Genomic DNA, 18,786 nt, shown 5'->3' with positions numbered 1-18,786 from the left:
CTCCCATTGCGGAGCACAGGCTCCGGATGCACAGGCTCAACGGCCATGGCTCACGGGCCCAGCTGCTCCACGGCATGTGGGATCCTCCCGGACCGGGGCACGAACCCGCATCCCCTGCATCGGCAGGCGGACTCTCAACCACTGCGCCACCAGGGAAGCCCCGTTTCTCTTTTTCTCTTTCTTTCTTCAGAGAAGGAAACTACAACTTAGCGAGGTAGGAGATGTAGATGATGTGTCGAATGCAGCACCATGACCCTATGGCAGAGCCAGAAATCTGGTCTCCAAAGTCTCCATCCATGGTTTGGGAGATGCCAGGCTTAGACCCCCTGAGCTGCTGTCTTCCACTGCCTTTGTAGGCACCTGGATCGCTAGTGAGAAGCAATAGCACTTATCTGCCACCTCTTCCTGCCCTCTGCACTCTACAGCTATTACAGTTTGCCCTACTGAATTTCCACAGTATATGGAAAGGTCATGACAAAGGTGGGCTCAGGCACAACGGGTGAGGAGAGGGTGGAACATCAGTGTGACTCATGTCTTTCATGTGTCTCCTCAGAGTAGCACTGAGTGAGGTGACAGGGAGAACAGTGACCTCCAGGACGGATGAACTGTGTCCCTTGTGGGTCTTCGCTTCTCTCCCATCACACTAGCCTTGTCTCAGCCTGGTCATCACTCACTGTGCTGTTGATACCAAATTTGCATAATTCAGAAAGGTCACAGATAGATCCAGCTCTGTTATTATTTCTTCCCAAGAAGGTGGGGAATTTTTATTCTCAGCATTGAACACACATTTTGCTATCCTACATGTGCGTTGACTCACAGCCTATTCCTATTAAGTCACCAGCCTTAGTCGGACATCCCTGTGACTGCTTTTTAACTCAAGGATGTTTGCGTTCAGAACATCTGATCCCTGTCTCTTTCCTTGAAAATTCTAGTTTCGTAGCACATTCAGAGCCTTGGAGAGGCTCTAAATAAGGAACTGGACTTGGAATCTAAGCATCTCTTGATAGGCATCACTAACCTCCAGGATCTCCCTGTTTACTCCACCAAAAATAAAATACGTTACCAGAGTATTTTGCTGAAACAATGAATTAGGTTCCATGAATCTCTCAGGTTAAGATGAGATCTGTGCTTCTTAAAGGAAACCTTCTAAGAAAGCCTGTGGAATGCCTGTCCTGATCATCCTCTTCTGTTCTATGTTCACTGGCATTAGCGAAACTTCGGAAGAGCCGAAATATGCAGGGATGTGTTCTGAGCGTGCTCAGGCTGCTGTGGTTGGGGGTGAGCTATGTCACCCACCAGCTGGCCCCTCTGGGCCTACACCTGGGGAAAACTAGGTGATTGAGTCTCACGAGAATGGTGTTGCTCTACGTAAAAGCATAGCAAGAATCTGCAACTTAGTCTGTGCCAGGAGTTCCTGAGGGTGACCAGCAACTGTTCTCCAAACATTTTTCCCCTCAGTAATACCCTTTCAGAAGATTGTTTCCCACATCAGAATTTAATCATGTTACCTAGTACTGCAAAATAGAGGCCCCTTTCCTTTTTTTTTGCCTTTTTCTGTTTTTCCCCCTATATTTCCTTCTTTCTAAAACTATGCCAATAATGGGAACATTTGCTGTTGTTTTCTTTCTAGACTTCAGGATAGTTGAATTGTTTGCCTGGAGGCTGCTTCGGCATCTAAACATTAATACTTTGTCTAAAAGTAATGACCTGATTTCATTTAGACTATCTTGTTATTTCTATTCAAGCAACCATCCCCACAGAACACACCACACACACACAGACATGCCCACACACACATGTATATCCACTATTCACCTAAGAATTCGTTATAATTCTGTATTAACTACACATAAGAAAAAACAGTCTTGGTCAAATATATGGGTGTTCTGACCCAAGAATCACTCTAACTGTAGGATATGTGTTTTCAGATTTCTTAGTGTGCATGAGGCAAGTACAAAATATGCTTTTTTACCATTAGTATGTTTTTCCCTTTCCAGTTGTATTTAGATTATGGTTGAACATGGTAAGTTTTAAAATATAACAGTTTATACATTTTATAACTCAGTACCAACCAATTCTTTTTAATATATCAAGTATAAGATGTTTTGGTGATGTAAAAAAAAAACAAGGTGTTCAATGAATTAATAATTTATCACTTATATGTGTTTGCAATAGAAATCCTTTCCCTTTCAGAAAACACTTTGCAAAATAAATATTTTAAATGACAAGGTACTGGGAATGCTGATAGTTGACTTGCAATTGCTTTGGTTAAACAGCTTAATATACAGAATAGGTGGTCTGATTTATCCCTTTGGGCCCACCTGTTGAGTGTTGGGATCTATTTCAAGGTTCCAGAAATATGCTGTTTTCCTCTTGCCCTCTCAGTGTCTAGCATAGTAGGTGGTTAATAAATTTTTGCTAAATGAATGATTGAAAATGAATCAAATCCTTAACAAATTATTGAATCAATGAATAGATGAATGTACTGTGGCTGACAATTTGGATCAAGCAATATCCTAAATGAGGAGTTAAAAGAAAATCAAGGCCAGGTTTTATGTCCTGAATTAGCAAGTGAAATATTGGAGAAACATAGATTCTATAGATTTTTGTTTATCATGTGCGCACACACACACACACACACACACACACACACACACACATCCTGGTTTTGTCGTAGCCCTGACAATGTATGTAGTACCCCCCTCATTCCCTTTATTCTCATTCCTCTTTTATAGTTGAGGAAAGTGAGCCATTGAAAGACTAGAGCTCTAAGGCACCTTAAGAAAGCTAGATGAGAATTCATAAGTAATAGGAAAATCCATCAGTATAGTGACTTGTAGCCCAGTAGAAATCTCATGAGTACTATGTGTGACAATGTTTTTGTGAACCTTACTGTAAGTATTTTAAACTGAAGGTCAGATTTAGAAAAGAAATAGGATTTTGTTTGGTTTTTCTGTTTGCATTGGGTTTGGGCTTGTTGCTTTCCCCTTCAATCATTAACATTAAAATGATAGCCATCAGGCAAGAAATAACTTTGGAGTCTAAAATGAAAATTGAATTTTTGTCCAGGACTTCATGGCATATTTCCAAGAACCAGCTCTCCCTGGTTTCAAGAGTCTTTAGTTTTATTTATATAATTTTAAATATCTGGGTGAAAAGTGAAAAATTCAGTAGATTGTCTCAATATGTCCAGTTCAGACAGTCCCAAATTTTAAATGGGGACTCCCACTCCAAAGTTCATCTGCAAGTTAGTTCTTAGAAACTTGGAAGACACTTGCCCACAGACTTAATGTAAGGGATGGGTGGTTCGTTTTCTGTGCAAGGATGCAGAAGAGTACTACTCCATGTGTAGTACAGAGACCACCACCATCCGCAAATTCTACTAATGGTCTGCTATGAGATGAGTACAAAAATTGTAAGACGTTGAAAAGTTTTATAACAATCCAACAGAGTAATTTTAAGGCTGCTAAGTCTGGTAGTTTAAAATACTTGGACTTATGCTTTGTGTGTCTGGTTTTTTTTCATTTTTCTAGTAAGGCTGTTTTATTTATTTTACAAAACTTTCACTCTGTGATAGATGAGAAATTAAAAAGAAAATCTTCACTGAAGGTTTTTTGAGTAGCACTATGTAATGCAAAATGTTAGGAAAAACTCTTCCACTATGCTTTTAGTTAAATGAAGCAGGAAAACAATAACATTAAATGAAAAACAGTCATTTATTATGAATGCTGATACCTAGGTGAGTGTGAATTTAATTAGAGGAGGACTTAAAACTAAACTAAAAACTAAACTTAAAACTGCAGATTATGCATACTTTCAGCTGATGTTGGGCCTGATTCCTTTTTTCTTTCTATACCAAGCACAGGATTTTTCTTTTTCTTTATATGAGTGTATAATTACTCTCCTTTGATTATAAGAATAACTTTGGAATTGACAAATGCGACCCAAAAAAGGCAGTAAAAGAGATTTTCTAAGGATAATAGAGCAGGAATTGAAAGGAAAGGGTAAAGAGGTGATATATACACTTAAGAAAGATATGCCTTATTGAAAATAAAGTCTGGAAGGATACTTATTGAATTTTTAGGGGGTAAACTTACCAAAAGCTTTTACTTCCTAAACATCCATGTCTTTTGAACTTTTTATAACAAGCATGTATGAACTGTTATCATCAGAAGAAGGGGAAAGGAGGGGCTTCCCTGGTGGCACAGTGGTTGAGAGTCCGCCTGCCGATGCAGGGGACACGGGTTCATGCCCCGGTCCGGGAAGATCCCACATGCCACGGAGCGGCTGGGCCCGTGAGCCATGGCCGCTGATCCTACGCGTCCGGAGCCTGTGCTCCGCAACGGGAGAGGCCGCAACAGTGAGAGGCCCGCGTACCGCAAAAAAAAAGCAAAAAACAAAAAAACAGAAAAACAAAGAAGAAGGGGAAAGGAAAATTTGGTATCTTAAGAAAAAATCTTGGAATAGAGGTATTGCCTGGAAGGGATTTCACTGAGCAGCAAAAGACAAGTGAGAAAATGTGGGCACCAAATTGTGTTGATCCCACACAGCTTGGCTGCAGGATGACCTCGTGGCCAGGAGTCCAAGATGCCTGGGAATCCATAGGGATTCTGGGAACCAGCATTCAGCAAGGACTTTCCTAGGTTGAGTGTTCATAGTGAGATCTTAGTGTAGATGGATTGATGTCGGGTCTCTATGGTTGACAAATGAACAAAATCTGGTTTGTAGCTAAATTTTATAGTCACTAGAGATCAACTTCATTTCCCTGCCTTATTTAAATTTTCTATATTAGTGACAGAGGCAATTGTAAAGAAGGGGAGGGAGAACTAGCATTTATTGAGGACCTGCTATGTTAGGCACTCAATGCAGCTGCCAACAAACATTGCTTTACTTGATCACTAGGAGAACGTGTTAAGGTACGTAAATTCGAGACAAAGAAGCCCAGTCTCAGTAAGGCTGGGTAACTTGCTTATAGCCATGCGTTTAGAAATGAGCAGCACTGGATTCTGTCTAAGGCCTACCTGAAGATTGAAGCTCACAGTTTCTCTGCTATACCACACTGCTTTCCAATAATTTCAGTCATTCATTATTTAGCGGTAGTTACTGAGCTTCTGGTGTAATAAAGGCCCTTCTACATCAGCACCCAGTGGCCTAGTCTTCAAGAGCCTATTACCTACTTGGAGACCCAAGGCATATACATATGCATGAAAGTTACATAAGAGTATGGCTTAAATACTACAGAATGAAAGGACAATGCTTAGCATTACAGTGCATTCTAGAATAAGGAGTACTTGTTGCCTCTAATTTTTCTGATTCATTAGAGCAACCAAGTATCCTTTACTTGTATAGACCCAAAATTCATCAACCATGAAGCAGTTCTGGCTTCCTGAGTCAAAAGATTTAGTTTAAACATGTTGATAAAATGCTTTAGATTCCTTAAGTGTTAGAAAAGCAAGTTAGAGAATTCAGAGGGCCAGTCTGCCAAGTGTTTTGTAGCTACACAGTGACTGAATTTGAAGATGAAGTTTATTTCAGAGAATAGTTTTGTTCAGATTACAAACTTGTAACAATATTCTACCTGTCAGAAAAGCAAACAGATTTACATATACAATTGTGTTTTCTTTTTTTTTTTCCTAGTCCGATGCCTTAAGAAATACTGTTTTATTTATTTATTTGGCTGCATCGGGTCTTCGTTGTGGCATGCGGGCTTCTCTCTAATTATGGCATGTGGGTTTTCTCTCTAGGTGTGGCATGTGAGCTGTGTAGTTTGCGGCACACAGCCTCTCTAGTTGAGGCACCCAGGCTCAGTAGTTGAGGTAAGCGGGCTTAGTTGCCCTTGCAGCATGTGGGATCTTAGTTCCCCGACCAGGGATCGAACCTGCATCCCCTGCATTGGAAGGGGGATTCTTCACCACTGGACCACCAGGGAAGTCCCAAGAAATACTCACTGGTTTTAATTATTTCAAATATTTCATTTTTTAAAATATAATTTGCAATTAATTATTTAGAAAAGTTCTATGTTGGGTTTTTTAAATTACAGTGATTCGTTTTATATTATAGATTTTGACAACTTTCTACACATTCTATTTTTGTGGCCTGCTTGTTTAACTTAGACCATGTGCTCTGGGGCTCTTTCCATGTCAGTAAGTTGAGGTCTATACTATCACCTTTTAGTGACTCCATAGTACTTAATTGTATGGTTACACTATAATTGATGTAAACAATCAAAATTGTATGTAGGGGAAATAATACGTACAAGAATGCAGAGCCCAAACGTGGGTGAGATGAGTGAGGTCCTAGGGTGTGACTCTGAGAGGGCTCACACCTGGGCTCCCCACCAGCCTCACCTGGTCCCTTCCCTGCAAGGATGGTCATCTAGTGGTATTTATAATCATTTAAAAAATTAGTGATGTTTGACTTATTTTCAGTTTTTCCCCTATTAGAAATGAAATTACAGTGCATGTCCTTATACAAATACTGTTTTATAATTGTACAATTATTTCTCAAGGAAAATTCCAAGCATTGGAAGTGATAGGTCAATGGTAAATGCTCCCTAATATTTATCGTCCCCCCTGCCCTTCCTCCCCACCACACACACTGTACTGATTCATACCCTCAGTGTCTAAAAGTGCTTTAGGCTGTTTGGTGATAATTACAAACTAGGAAAATAAGAATTTTAGGAACACAATGCATGATTTGAATGCACATTATTATTCATGGAATCAATTTTTTAAAAATACTTTGCCCTCCATTGCACAAACAAGAAGATAAAAAAGCTATGTGTCCTCCTATAAAACATTCTTTTTGCAAAAGAAGACCATTTATCAGTTCTACCTTTTATCTGTTTGACATGCCAGGAAAATTGTTTAAATTGCTTCTTTGGGGCTGGATGTGACATGTTCTGGATGGGGTTGGTTGGGTGTTACTTTAATGGAAACTGATAATGCAGCTGAGCTGTATAATAGACGATTTCAGGCATGGATATAGAAAGGACACGCTGGAGCTGTTCCTTAATGTCAGAATTGTGCACCGTGGCTGATGCAAATACTTATGTGAGCTGGAAGTTGTCAAGGCAACAGTCCTATTAATGAAGAATGAACCTCTTTTATTATCAGTGCCTGGATGATTTTTTTTTTTTTATAAAATGTGCCTAGTAGTCTCACATTGACATTTTCAATCTACCTACTCATCTTTCCTTTCTAGGCTGCAAAACTATTTAGCTCTGTTCAATAAGCATGCATCCTTTCTCTGCCAATCAAAGTGGAATCACTGAAAAAAAATAGTCAACTGTAAGGGGAGTAAAAATACTAATTTATAACAATTACCTAATATAAAATTATTGCCCTTTTGATATATGCTTTGGCTAAGGCAGAGCCTGAAATTGACAGGGACTTGGTTGGTATCTGAGCAGGCCAGAGTCTTTAAATTAACATGTCTTTATGATTTAATGGAGTACTGCCAACATATTTATAAGTAAGTGGAGTGTGACATGACTGCTTCCTTCTCCTGGTCAGACTGTAAATTTAGACTCCATTTTATTGTGTGCACACTGGATACTTTAAAAAAAAAAAAAAGCTGTGGTTGAATTGTAGGCTTTAGGGAACGCTGTTGTCTTGAAGAGCCAGAGAGACATATTAAGAGGAACGATGATTAGAAATGTCTGGGTACCGAGCATTGTGCTTCCTGGGTTCTAGAGAGAAGGAAATCATTTCTTTAAAAAAAAAATACTTTTCCTTTTTTTATGAGAGTACTTCTTGTGTCTTGTCAAGCTAACTAAATGGGAAAACTTACCTTTTCGATCATGGTTATCAGCAGTCCATTCCTTTCAAAATCAGATGTTTGTTGTCTGTTCCACACAGCTGGTACCTTGTTGCTTGTTACTCACAGTCACTAGTCGTTCTCTGGGTTCATGACTTGTTTCCCCTGATTTATACCTCGTAGCACCTAGCAACATAGTAGGTACTCAGAAATTACTTTCTGTTTATGAAATTAAATAATAATCTTCTATTGTATTCAGTCATATCTTTTAAATAATTTTTTTCTGAAAATAAAATTTAAATGTTTGATGTAGAAAATTTGACAAATAAATGTATGAAGAAGAAAATAGAAACCACTCATAATCCCACTACTCAGAGTTAACCACCATTGATATCATGGCATATTTATTTCATCAGGACATTGTTCAAAGTCCTGTTTCCTCCTTGATAAGATAGAATCAACACTGATCTGTGCATGTCGTACATATAAGGACAAGTGACACATGCCAAGAAGGGTACAGGTAGTCCAGGGGAGATATTAAGATGCTAATTGAAATTAAGGGGACAGTTGTAGTCCAATCAAAACTTGGCCCTTTTCCAGTGTCACTGTGGCAATTCCAGCAGATGTACAATTTTCTTTGTTGATGGTAATCCTGGCTTGCTTCTTTGTGCCTTTTCCTATTGGCACATAGGGAAGAGAGAGCCGTTTCCCAAACTTACACAAAATAGGCAGAAGTCCATGGGAACTAAAGATATCATAGTGAAGAGACATTGTGTACTTGTATGTTTTATTCTTGGCAGTGATGGGCCAGTTTAGGTGTTGCTTTAGTCCCCTCCAAGCATCTCCAGATAAATATGATAAAAATAACAATAATAAGAACAGAGAATAAAGTCTCATGCACTGAAGATAAAAGCACCTTTAGAGAACTTTGCTATTTTTAACAAACAGAAACAATCCAAGTAAAAATAGAATGTTTCTCATAGAGTCTCTTAGTGACCCCCTATCATCACAGTCCCAGCAACCTTTCCACCAGATAAGCCCTTAAGACCCTCTCACATAGGTGTTCATAACACCTCCCCCGCCCCCACCTTATCCACAGTCCTACATACATATATCAAAAGGCAGGTAATGGGGAAATGCTCTGTTACCAAAAGGATGAAGCTGGGCTGGAAGTTCCAAAATGTCTGAAAATGGAAACAGAATAAGTTTTTTCTCATTAAAAAAAAAAAAAATGGAGAAAGGACTTCCAGTTTCTGCTTCTGCATGTACGGAGCCTGGAAGTCACCACTCCATACTAACAACAAGAAAAAAGTTGAACTGTGAAAAAGCAACTGTTCTTGGGTCCATAAGGGAGGACATGGGGAAAACTGCTGTCCCCCAAGATCAGAGAAACAGGTGAATACAGGGAGTTTTGGCTTAATGGAGCAGAGACTCATGAGTGAAACTGTCAAGGGAACCAGTGCTGGGGTAGGGAAACCTGAACTGCAGTTGACAAATTATTGGAAGCTCAGTGCGGACAACTCTGAGAGTTAAGAACTCCAGGGGGACCCAGTCACAGGGCCCCCCCCCCCACCATACTGTGAGATTTATGTCTAGAAACTCAGCCAGGTTCCCACAGTAAATATTGGAGAAAAATCTCCTTGGGCTTCTGGCAGGGGGAAGGTGAAAGGAAGCATTTCGAAGTAAGCCAGAGTACTGTGCTCTTAGTAAGGCCTGACCCCAGGGGAAACTGACTAACCAGAGCCTAGCCTTGTAGGTTATTGGCAGGGCCTAACTGACCTGGAAAAGGGAAATGCTCAGTCCCACCTGGCTCTAGTCTTCCACATGGGGAAGGGAAATACCCAAGTCTGGCCCACTTTAGCCATCCTGTCCCATAAAAGGGGGAAGAAAGAAAGTGAGTAACACTTGTAAAGTTCACACTCCAGACACATAGACTTACTGAAATACTGAGACCCAATCATAGGATTAAAGTATGCTTTCCCTCCCCTCATACCTCAACACCACATTACTAAAGTCCTATTTACAGCAGTTTCTTTTACCCAGTACATCATGTCCAGCTATCAAGAAAAGTACCAAAAGGAAAAAGACACAAATTGGAGACACAAAGCAAACATCAGAACCAGAACTGGAAGGGATGTTAGAATTATCAGACTGGAAATTTAAAACAACTATGATTTATGTTCTAAGGGCAATAATGGATAAAGTAAAAAGCATGCATGAACAGATGAACAATATAATCAGAGAGATGCAAATTCTAAGAAAGAACTAGAGAAATGCTAGAGATAAAAAACACTGTAACAAACTCTGATTGAAGGGTTGGTAGAGAGAGGACTGGGGGCTGGGTGCAGACAGCAGGTGGCCCGTGCCTATCCTCCTTTTCTGTCCCCACTCAAGTCCCTGTGAGGGGACCTTCTCAGGGCACCATTTGAGTACCACTGTGGCAAAGGAAATCCATGTATTTTGAGTTGGACTGTGCAGTCAGGGACACCCATCCAGGATTGCATGTTTGACTGCATGATTACGAATGCCACATCACACAGGCAATCAGAGTTCTCTGGCAAACAGAGATGGACTTCTCTAAAAGGTGACCCGGACAGAACAAGAGCTTTGGACAGTGGGGTTTTTTTTGCGGTACGCGGGCCTCTCACTGTTGTGGCCTCTCCCGTTGCGGAGCACAGGCTCCGGACGTGCAGGCTCAGCAGCCATGGCTCACGGGCCTAGCCGATCCGCGGCACGTGGGATCTTCCCGGACCAGGGCACGAACCCGCGTCGTCTACATCGGCAGGCAGACTGTCAACCACTGCGCCACCAGGGAAGCCACGGACAGTGTTTTTTATCGCTAGCATTTCTCTGGTACTTTCTTAGAATTTGTATCTCTCTGCTTATATTGCTCATCTGTTCATGCATGCTTTTTTACTGTATAGCTGATTCACTTTGTAATAAAGCAGAAACTAACACACCATTTTAAAGCAATTATACTCCAAGGAAGATGTTAAAAATAAAAATAAATAAGATAAAATTACACTGGCCAAAATGAAAACAACAACAACAACACTGTAACAGAAATGAAGAATGGCTTTGATAGGCTTATTAGTAGACTGTACACAGCTGAGGAAAGAACCTCTGAATTAGAGGTTATATTAATAGGATCTTCATAAACCAAAAAACAAAGAGAACAAAGACTGGGGAAGAAAACAGAACAGAATATCGAAGGACTGTTACAAAAGATGTAACATGTGTATAATGGGAATACTAGAGGAAAAGAAAGAGAGAGAGGAACAGAAGATATTGAAACAATAATAACTGAGAATTTCCCCCAAATTACTGTCAGACACCAAACCACAGATCCAGGAAGCTTAGAGAACACCAAGCAGCATAAATGCCAAAAAAACTACACCTCAGCATATCATTTTCAAATTACAGGAAATCACATTTTTCTCAAGCTCACATGCAACATTCACCAAGATAAATCACATTCTGTGACATAAAACACACCTTAATAAATTTAAAAGAATAGAAATCATATAATATCTGCCCTCAGACCACAGTGGAATAAACTGAAAATCAATAACAGAAAGGTAACTGGAAAATCCCCAGATATGTGGAGATTAAGCAACACAATTCTAAAGGACTCATAGGTCAAAGAAGAAATTTTAAAAATATTTTGAACTTAGGTATTAATTAGACTTATTGTGGTGATCCTTTCACACTATAGACAAATACTGAATTATTACATCATACATCTGAAACTAATACAGTGTTACATGTCAATTATACCTCAATTAAAAAATATATTTTGAACTAAATAAAAGGGAAAATTTAGGGGATGCAGTGAAAGTGGTGTTGAAAGGGAAATTTATAGTATTGAATGAATATATTAGAAACAAAGATCTAAAATCAATAATCTAAGTTCTCACCTTAGGAAACTAGAAAAAGAAGAAAAGAAGAATTAGAGCAAAAATCAATGAAATTGAAAGCAGGAAATCAGTAGAGAAAAATCAACAAAATCAAAAGCTTGTTCTTTAAAAAAATCATTAAAATTGATAAGCCTCTAGCCAGGCTAATAACGGGAAAAGAGAGAGGGGACATCACTACAGATACCATGGAAACTAAAAGGATAATAAAAGAATACTATGAACAATTCTATGCCCACAAATTTGATAAGCTAGATGAAATAAATGGATTCCTTGAAAGATGAATCTGCCAAAACTCACACAAGAAGAAACAAACAATGTGAATAGGCCTGTATCTGTTTAAAAAATTGGATTAATAATGAATAACCTTCAAAAATAGAAAACACCAGGCCCAGATTTGTTCACTGGTGACTTTTATCAAACATTTAGGGAAGAAATTATACCAATTCTCTATAATCTCTTTCAGAGGATAGAAGCAGAGGGAATACTTTCTAAGTCATTCTATGAGGCTAGCATTACCCTAATACCAAAATAAAACAAAGACATAAGAAAACTACAGACCTGGGACTTCCCTGATGGGGCAGTGGTTAAGAATCCGCCTGCCAATGCAGGGGACATGGGTTCGAGCCCTGGTCTGGGAAGATGCCACATGCTGGGGAGCAACTAAGCCTGTGTGCCACAACTACTGAGCCTGCACTCTAGACCCCACAGGCCACAACTACTGAGCCTGCGTGCCACAACTACTGAAGCCCTCATGCCTAAAGCCCATGCTCCGCAACAAGAGAAGCCACTGCAGTGAGAAGCCCGTGCACCGCAATGAAGAGTAGCCCCCATTTGCCACAACTAGAGAAAGTCTGCACGCAGCAATGAGGACCAAATGCAGCCAAAAATAAATAAAATAAAATAAATACATTAAAAAAAAAACTACAGACCTGTATCTCTCATGAACATAGATGCAAAAATCTTCAACAAAATATTAGTTAATTAAATCCAAAAAAGTATAAAAAGAATTATACACCATGATCAAATTGGGTCTATCCCAGGTATGCAAGATTAGTTCAATATTCAAAAATCAATTAATGTAATCTATCACATCAGCAGACTAAAAAAGAAAAATCATGTGATCGCGTCAATAGATGCAGAAAAAGTATTTGACAAAATCCAACACCCAGGGGCTTCCCTGGTGGCACAGTGATTGAGAATCCACCTGCCAGTGCAGGGCACGTGGGTTCGAGACCTGGTCCGGGAAGATCCCACATGCCATGGAGCAGCTAGGCCCGTGCGCAGCGGCTGCTGAGCCTGCGCTCTGGAGCCCGTGAGCCACAACTGCTGAAGTCCACATACCCTGGAGCCCGAGCTCCGCAGCAGGAGGGGCCACCGCAGTGAGAGGCCCGCACACCGCGGCAAGGAGTGGCCCCTGCTCGCAGCAAGTAGAGGAAGCCCGCGCGCAGCAACGAGGACCCAACACAGCCAATAAATAAATAAATAAATAATAAAATACATGAAAAAAAAGTATAACTTAAAAAAAAAATCCAACACCCATTCATGACAAAAACTCAGTAAACTAGGACTAGAGAGGAACTTTCTCAACTTATAAAGACTATCTGCAAGAAATCGACAGCTAATATCATACTTAATGGTGAGAAATGTGAAGCTTTCCCACTAAGATCAGGTACAAGGCGAGGATGTCCCCTCTCACCAATCCTAGAAATCTCTGCTAATGCAGTTAGGCAAGAAAAGGAATTAAAATGCACACAGATAGGGAAGGGAGATATAAAACTGTTTTTTATCATAGATGACATGATCTTTGTCTATGTAGGAAATTCAAAAGAATTGAGAATAAACTTCTGGAACTAATTAAGTGATTATAGCAAGCAGCATTTGTTAGATAATTCGTTAGAAATGTAAATACTTGGGCCCACCCAAACCTGCCGAGTTTGAAACCATGGGGCTGAGACATGACAATCTGTTTTAACAAACCCTCCAGGTGACTATAATGAAAACTCAAGGTTGAGAATTGCTGGTGTAGGTCTTCTTCACGGCTCTTTATATGTCAACACAGATGACTTCATAATCCAACTTTGTAAGGTCAGTGCGTATGTTTATGTCGACAAAATTAAGCATCTTCAATCTTGTTTTAAGCAAAATCGTGAAGTAGGTGAAACTTGTCTTTGGCATCCTATCACCTCTTTTTCTTAGCCCATTTTCCTGTCTTGCTTTCATCTGTCAGGTCCCCTTTTACCTCTTCACTGGCTGAAACTCAAGGGACTTCTCCTTTAGGGTAGATTAGAGGGCCCTAAGGAATAAGATCTAAAAATATAGTATCTCTAATTGTAAAATGTGGGACATTGGCAGACTCATTGGGGAGGAGTGTGAAGATGGCATTGACAGTGACCTTCCCAGGGCCCAAAAATTGCACCTGATGAGCAGATGCCCATTCCCCTGACCTTCAGTCAGAGGAAGGGGATCCCCTTCCCTTGGCTGTCTGGCTGTCAAGAAGAGGGCTGATGCAGTTTCAGAAGATCTGGAAAAGCCTTCAGCACAGGCACCCTGGCTGGATGCTTCTTGCATTTCCTCTAAGTATTACCTGTACCCTTTCTCCCAGTTGCACCTGTTCATTTTGTCATCCACATGGTACTTTGTGGCCTGTAGCTTCCCAATGAAACAATGGAAAGCTTTGATGAATATTCAGAGATCAAGTGAGCTTCCCCAGTGAGTCAGCTCTCTCCCAAGGGGATTAGATGGAAATAAGTCATATTAACTGGTGTCTGCTTGTCCCGAGGCTTGCTTTAAACTGATTACTGAAATTCATTCTCCTACTGTCTAGGACCACAGAACAAGATGGTCCACCAACCTATCTATCTAAGAACCCCAGTTGCCTAAGTGATAATTGCTAGAGTTCAAACAAAATGCACAGCCTTGCCTCTTACCCGAACTGTCCCTTTCCTCTCTGCACACACGTGCTCACAAGCAGATAGATGTGCATGTATACACACAAAGGTCACTGAGGCTCTCTGAGCCTGGCACATGTGTGATAAACTCAGCAAAAACCCTCAATTATTTGTTGTTACTGAAAATCCCTACGTTTGGCTTTTTCTTTCACAATGTTTTGAACTGCCTGAGTGAGCCAAATTCTCCCTTTCAAGTTATCAGAACTCAGCAAGTTCAGTGAAATTGCTCCTAAATAGGACACTGTCTGGTTGAGGGGACTCATGGAACTTTCCAGAAGTAGGAAGCAGGTAGGTCAGAGTATGTCAAAGGTGGAATGAAAATCCTTTGAAACGTGGACTGATGAAGTTAAAAATGAATGTGGTTTAGAGTCTGCTAATCGTGCCCAGAGTTCCAGGGAGCTGAAAGAGGTGCACAGCTGAATCCTCAGAAAGATTTGTCTATATAAGCAAAGCGGTAGGGAGAGTTGAAGCAGATAGCTAGATATTCAACCATTCTGTGCTCCAACCTCCACCCCTGTTGTTGAGTGAAAGGCCATGTTGGGGAAGAGACTAATTAATGAAATTGGCCATCTTGGCTAATCAGACCCGCTGGTAAATTGTTCTGTTAGCAACTAAATGTTGTTTCTGGGGAAGGTAAAGAAGGCCAATGATAGTGTTCATCTTGGGATAACAACAAAATTATTGTTAATGCCCCCTCTGAGCTGCAGTTTTAACTGTAGAAGTCAGGCAATCCCAAATGACTGTTCCCGCACCAACTATAATTCAGCTGACTCCACAAGGCTTGTTGTAGACGAGGACCATGCTTCTGTATTATCGTTGTTGGGAGAAGTGCAGTTCTTTTATTTATATCCAAGCAGTGGAGAGTTTTATTTCATAATCTTCTTTTGGAAATGTGGTCATTAGAGACTGACAAAAGTCCTTCTGATCCACTGAAAGTACACATTTTGATGTATGGATAAACATTCATGTAGCTCAGAGCTTCACATTCATAAGGTCATTGTAGCCTCCAGGACAGTAAAATGTGAAAAATCCACTATCTCCCTAAGGAATATTCAGAATTTGAGATTTTGAGCAATATAATCCCAGCAATCAGGCTACCAGGACAAAGAGGAGATGGTGTACTCCAAAATGGAAAATATACCCTCATTTAAATATTCATAAGACTTAATCTGTTATGTTGATGGTGATGCATTTGTGATTTTAAATGTAAATGATCTAGAAACCTTGGTTTGCTTTCAAGCATTTTCTTGTCAGTAGGAAAAAAAACTCTTGGATGAAAAATAATGAGAAAAGTTGAGCACTCCCTTTCCCTGTCCCCTGTTCCATCAGGCCTTAGAAGATTAGGTAGAACACTCTTGCTTGAAATGGAAAATAAACCAATCTCTCATATGGTGGCAAAAGACTCAAGGAATCACCCACATGGTGGCTAGAAATAGTGTGTCAGAGAGGAACAGAGCATGCAAAGGAAAGACATGGGCTTGCCCTCAAAGAAAATAAAACAATGAACAGAAACAGATTCCTCACTATGGCTTAATCTTATTAGACTCTTAGACTGATAAGTAACTTAAAACTTAATAAGAGTATAAACGTATTTTTTAAATAGCGTAAGGTGATAGAACAATAAGAATGAAATGCAAAGGGAAATTGAAGTCTAACAAATAAAAACCAAAAAACAACATTAATACAGAAATGAAATATAAATTGGAAATGTTCATGTATATGAGACCCTATTGAAAATCTGTTTACCAACAATAGAGAAAACTATTGATATAATCACAGTAAATACAAATGACAGACAAGGAAATTAAAGGCAGAGAGAGGGAGAGAGAATCTAAATGATATGAAAACATTCAAATATTATATAGTATGAGGATAATAATTGGAGTCCCTGAGTAGAGAATCTAACAAATGGAACAAAAGATATTTTGAAAGATATAGTAATATAAGAAAATTTCCCATAGATGAAGAAAGGACCAAATCTATTCCAAGAAATATAACACAGAATGCTCAAAATGCAAACATAACTTAGTAAAGCCATTAAAATCCAAGGATAAATAATTCTTCAGGTGTCAAAATAGAAAAGTCAGTTTCCCACAAGGGAGAAACAAAATCAAGGTGGCTTAGATTTCTGCGTTGCCGCATTCACTGCTATGCTGTCTGTACATGGTAAGAGAGAGAGACCCAGGGATGTTATATCGAGCCAAGATGTTGTTAAAATATATAGATGACAGGGAGACATGCTTGAGACTGAAGAACTTAAGCAACTTGGAGACCTTTTTGAAGAACATACTTGATAATGGGAGTCCAACCAGTTAAAAAAATCAAAATAACTCAGAAATGGAGAAGTCATGGTAAAACAACTGGTGAGAACCACTAGGTAGGTTTAAATGTAGAACTAATTCTCAATAGCTATGGGAATTAATGTTACAGTAAAAATAATAACTAAAAAGTATGAAAAATGAGGACCAAAGATAGAAAGAAGTGGGGAAGTCCTTATGTTCTCATCTTTCCCAATAAGGAGTCAATCAGTATTGTCTAAAATTATATCATGTATTAGTTTAAAGTATAAATACATAATTATTCTAATTTCTTAATATTTTATATTTTCTTACCTTAGAATCATCATTTAGGACATAATAATTATTACAGTGCAGAAACTTTTATTTGAAGCTTATCAATTCTTTCTTTCATTTTTAGTATTCAATTATAATTAAAATTTATACTTTTTATTTTAAAAAATGGCACCTAGGGTGTGGTCCCATTTTACCAAAGTCTCTCTGCATATAGATCTTAAATGGTGGCTGCCATGATGTTCATCTCACATTAATAATGATTATTTCTAGGTTGTGAGGCATTTTTTTAAAACTTTAATCTTTGTACCTTATGGCACTAAAAAATTATTCGAAATCAGTATGCTTTATCTTATGAAAACAACTGTGTGAATTTTCCTAAAAACTAGAAAAAAATGCCAAAAATGACTGTGTGATATGAATATTTGGAATTATTTTCTTCTTGGTACTCTTCTGTAACTTTTTAAATTTAAAAAATTAAAGAATTAATTAGTTAAGCATGGGTAGAAGGTAAGGATAAGGGAATATGGTACCATGTGTTTAAAGACATTCCCATCTGCTCAAGGCCTTTCTGGGGCGGGATTGAGTCCAGGTACCACTGAAATCTCCTTCAGATCAGTCTTAATGAACAGTGGTAGAAGTCACTAGCTCTCGGTGAGCATATCTTTTTTTTTTTCCTTCTTATGAAAATTTTGTATTTTTAAAATTTTTATTGGAGTATATTTGATTTACAATGTTGTGTTAGTTTCAGGTGTACAGCAAAGTGAATCAGTCATACTTATACATATATCCTTCGTGAGCATATCTTTATGGGGATGGCTTAAGGAATAATTTTCTTTCAACTAGAAGGTATGGAACAGATTGGGGCATGAAAGAGGACAGGAGAGACCCTTTGGAAAACAATTGCACTTTGGGGCTCAAACTTTTTTTTAACAGCTTTGTTGAGATATAATTCACATATCATAACATTCACTCTTAAAGTATATGATTCAGAGATCTTTAGTATATTCACCAAGTTGTGAAGCCATCACCACTGTCTAATTCCGGAACATCTTCATCACCCCCAAAAGAAGCTCCATACTCATTAGCAGTCACTGCCCATTCCTTCCTCCCACCAGCCCCTGGCAGTCACTAATCTACTTTCTGTCTCTGTAGATTGGCTTATTCTGGATATTTCATGTAAACAGAATCATACAAATGTGGTCTTTTGTGACTGGCTCCATTCACTCAGCATAATGTTTTTAAAGTTCCCCATGTTGTAGCATGGATCAGCAATTAATTTCTTTTGAATGCAGAATAATATTCCATTGTCTGGATATACCACATTTTGTTTATCCATTCATCAGTTGATGGACATTCTGGTTCTTTCTACTTCCTGGCTATTATGAATAATGCTGCTATGAGCACTTATTTACACGTTTTTGTATGGACATGCGTTTTCATTTTTCTTGGGTATATACCTAGAGATGGAACTGCTGGATCATGTGGTAATGCTCAATTTAGGAGGTCAAACAATTAAACTTTCCTGTTCCTTTTTGTTCCCAGGCAGAAATGGTGCATAGTGCTTTCCAGGCCCAGCGAGCTTTCCTGCTG

The 18,786-nt window shown here is 39.2% G+C and overlaps 1 protein-coding gene across 1 annotated transcript in view; it reads left to right on the top strand.

Moving 5' to 3' along the window:
* CAP2 (cyclase associated actin cytoskeleton regulatory protein 2) overlaps positions 1–18,786 on the top strand; it is a 118,310-nt gene that overhangs the window by 16,627 nt on the left and 82,897 nt on the right. The window contains 1 exon segment of the mRNA XM_007461264.1: positions 18,739–18,786. This exon segment is cut by the window's right edge and continues 18 nt beyond it. Coding sequence (XP_007461326.1) covers positions 18,739–18,786 — 48 coding nt within the window.

This window comes from Lipotes vexillifer, unplaced genomic scaffold (genome assembly GCF_000442215.2).
Source record: "Lipotes vexillifer unplaced genomic scaffold, Lipotes_vexillifer_v1.1 scaffold863, whole genome shotgun sequence".
NCBI classification, from domain to species: Eukaryota; Metazoa; Chordata; class Mammalia; order Artiodactyla; family Lipotidae; genus Lipotes; species Lipotes vexillifer.
The sequence above is the reverse complement of the archived record's forward strand: the minus strand, read 5'-3'. Positions and strand labels throughout refer to the sequence as shown.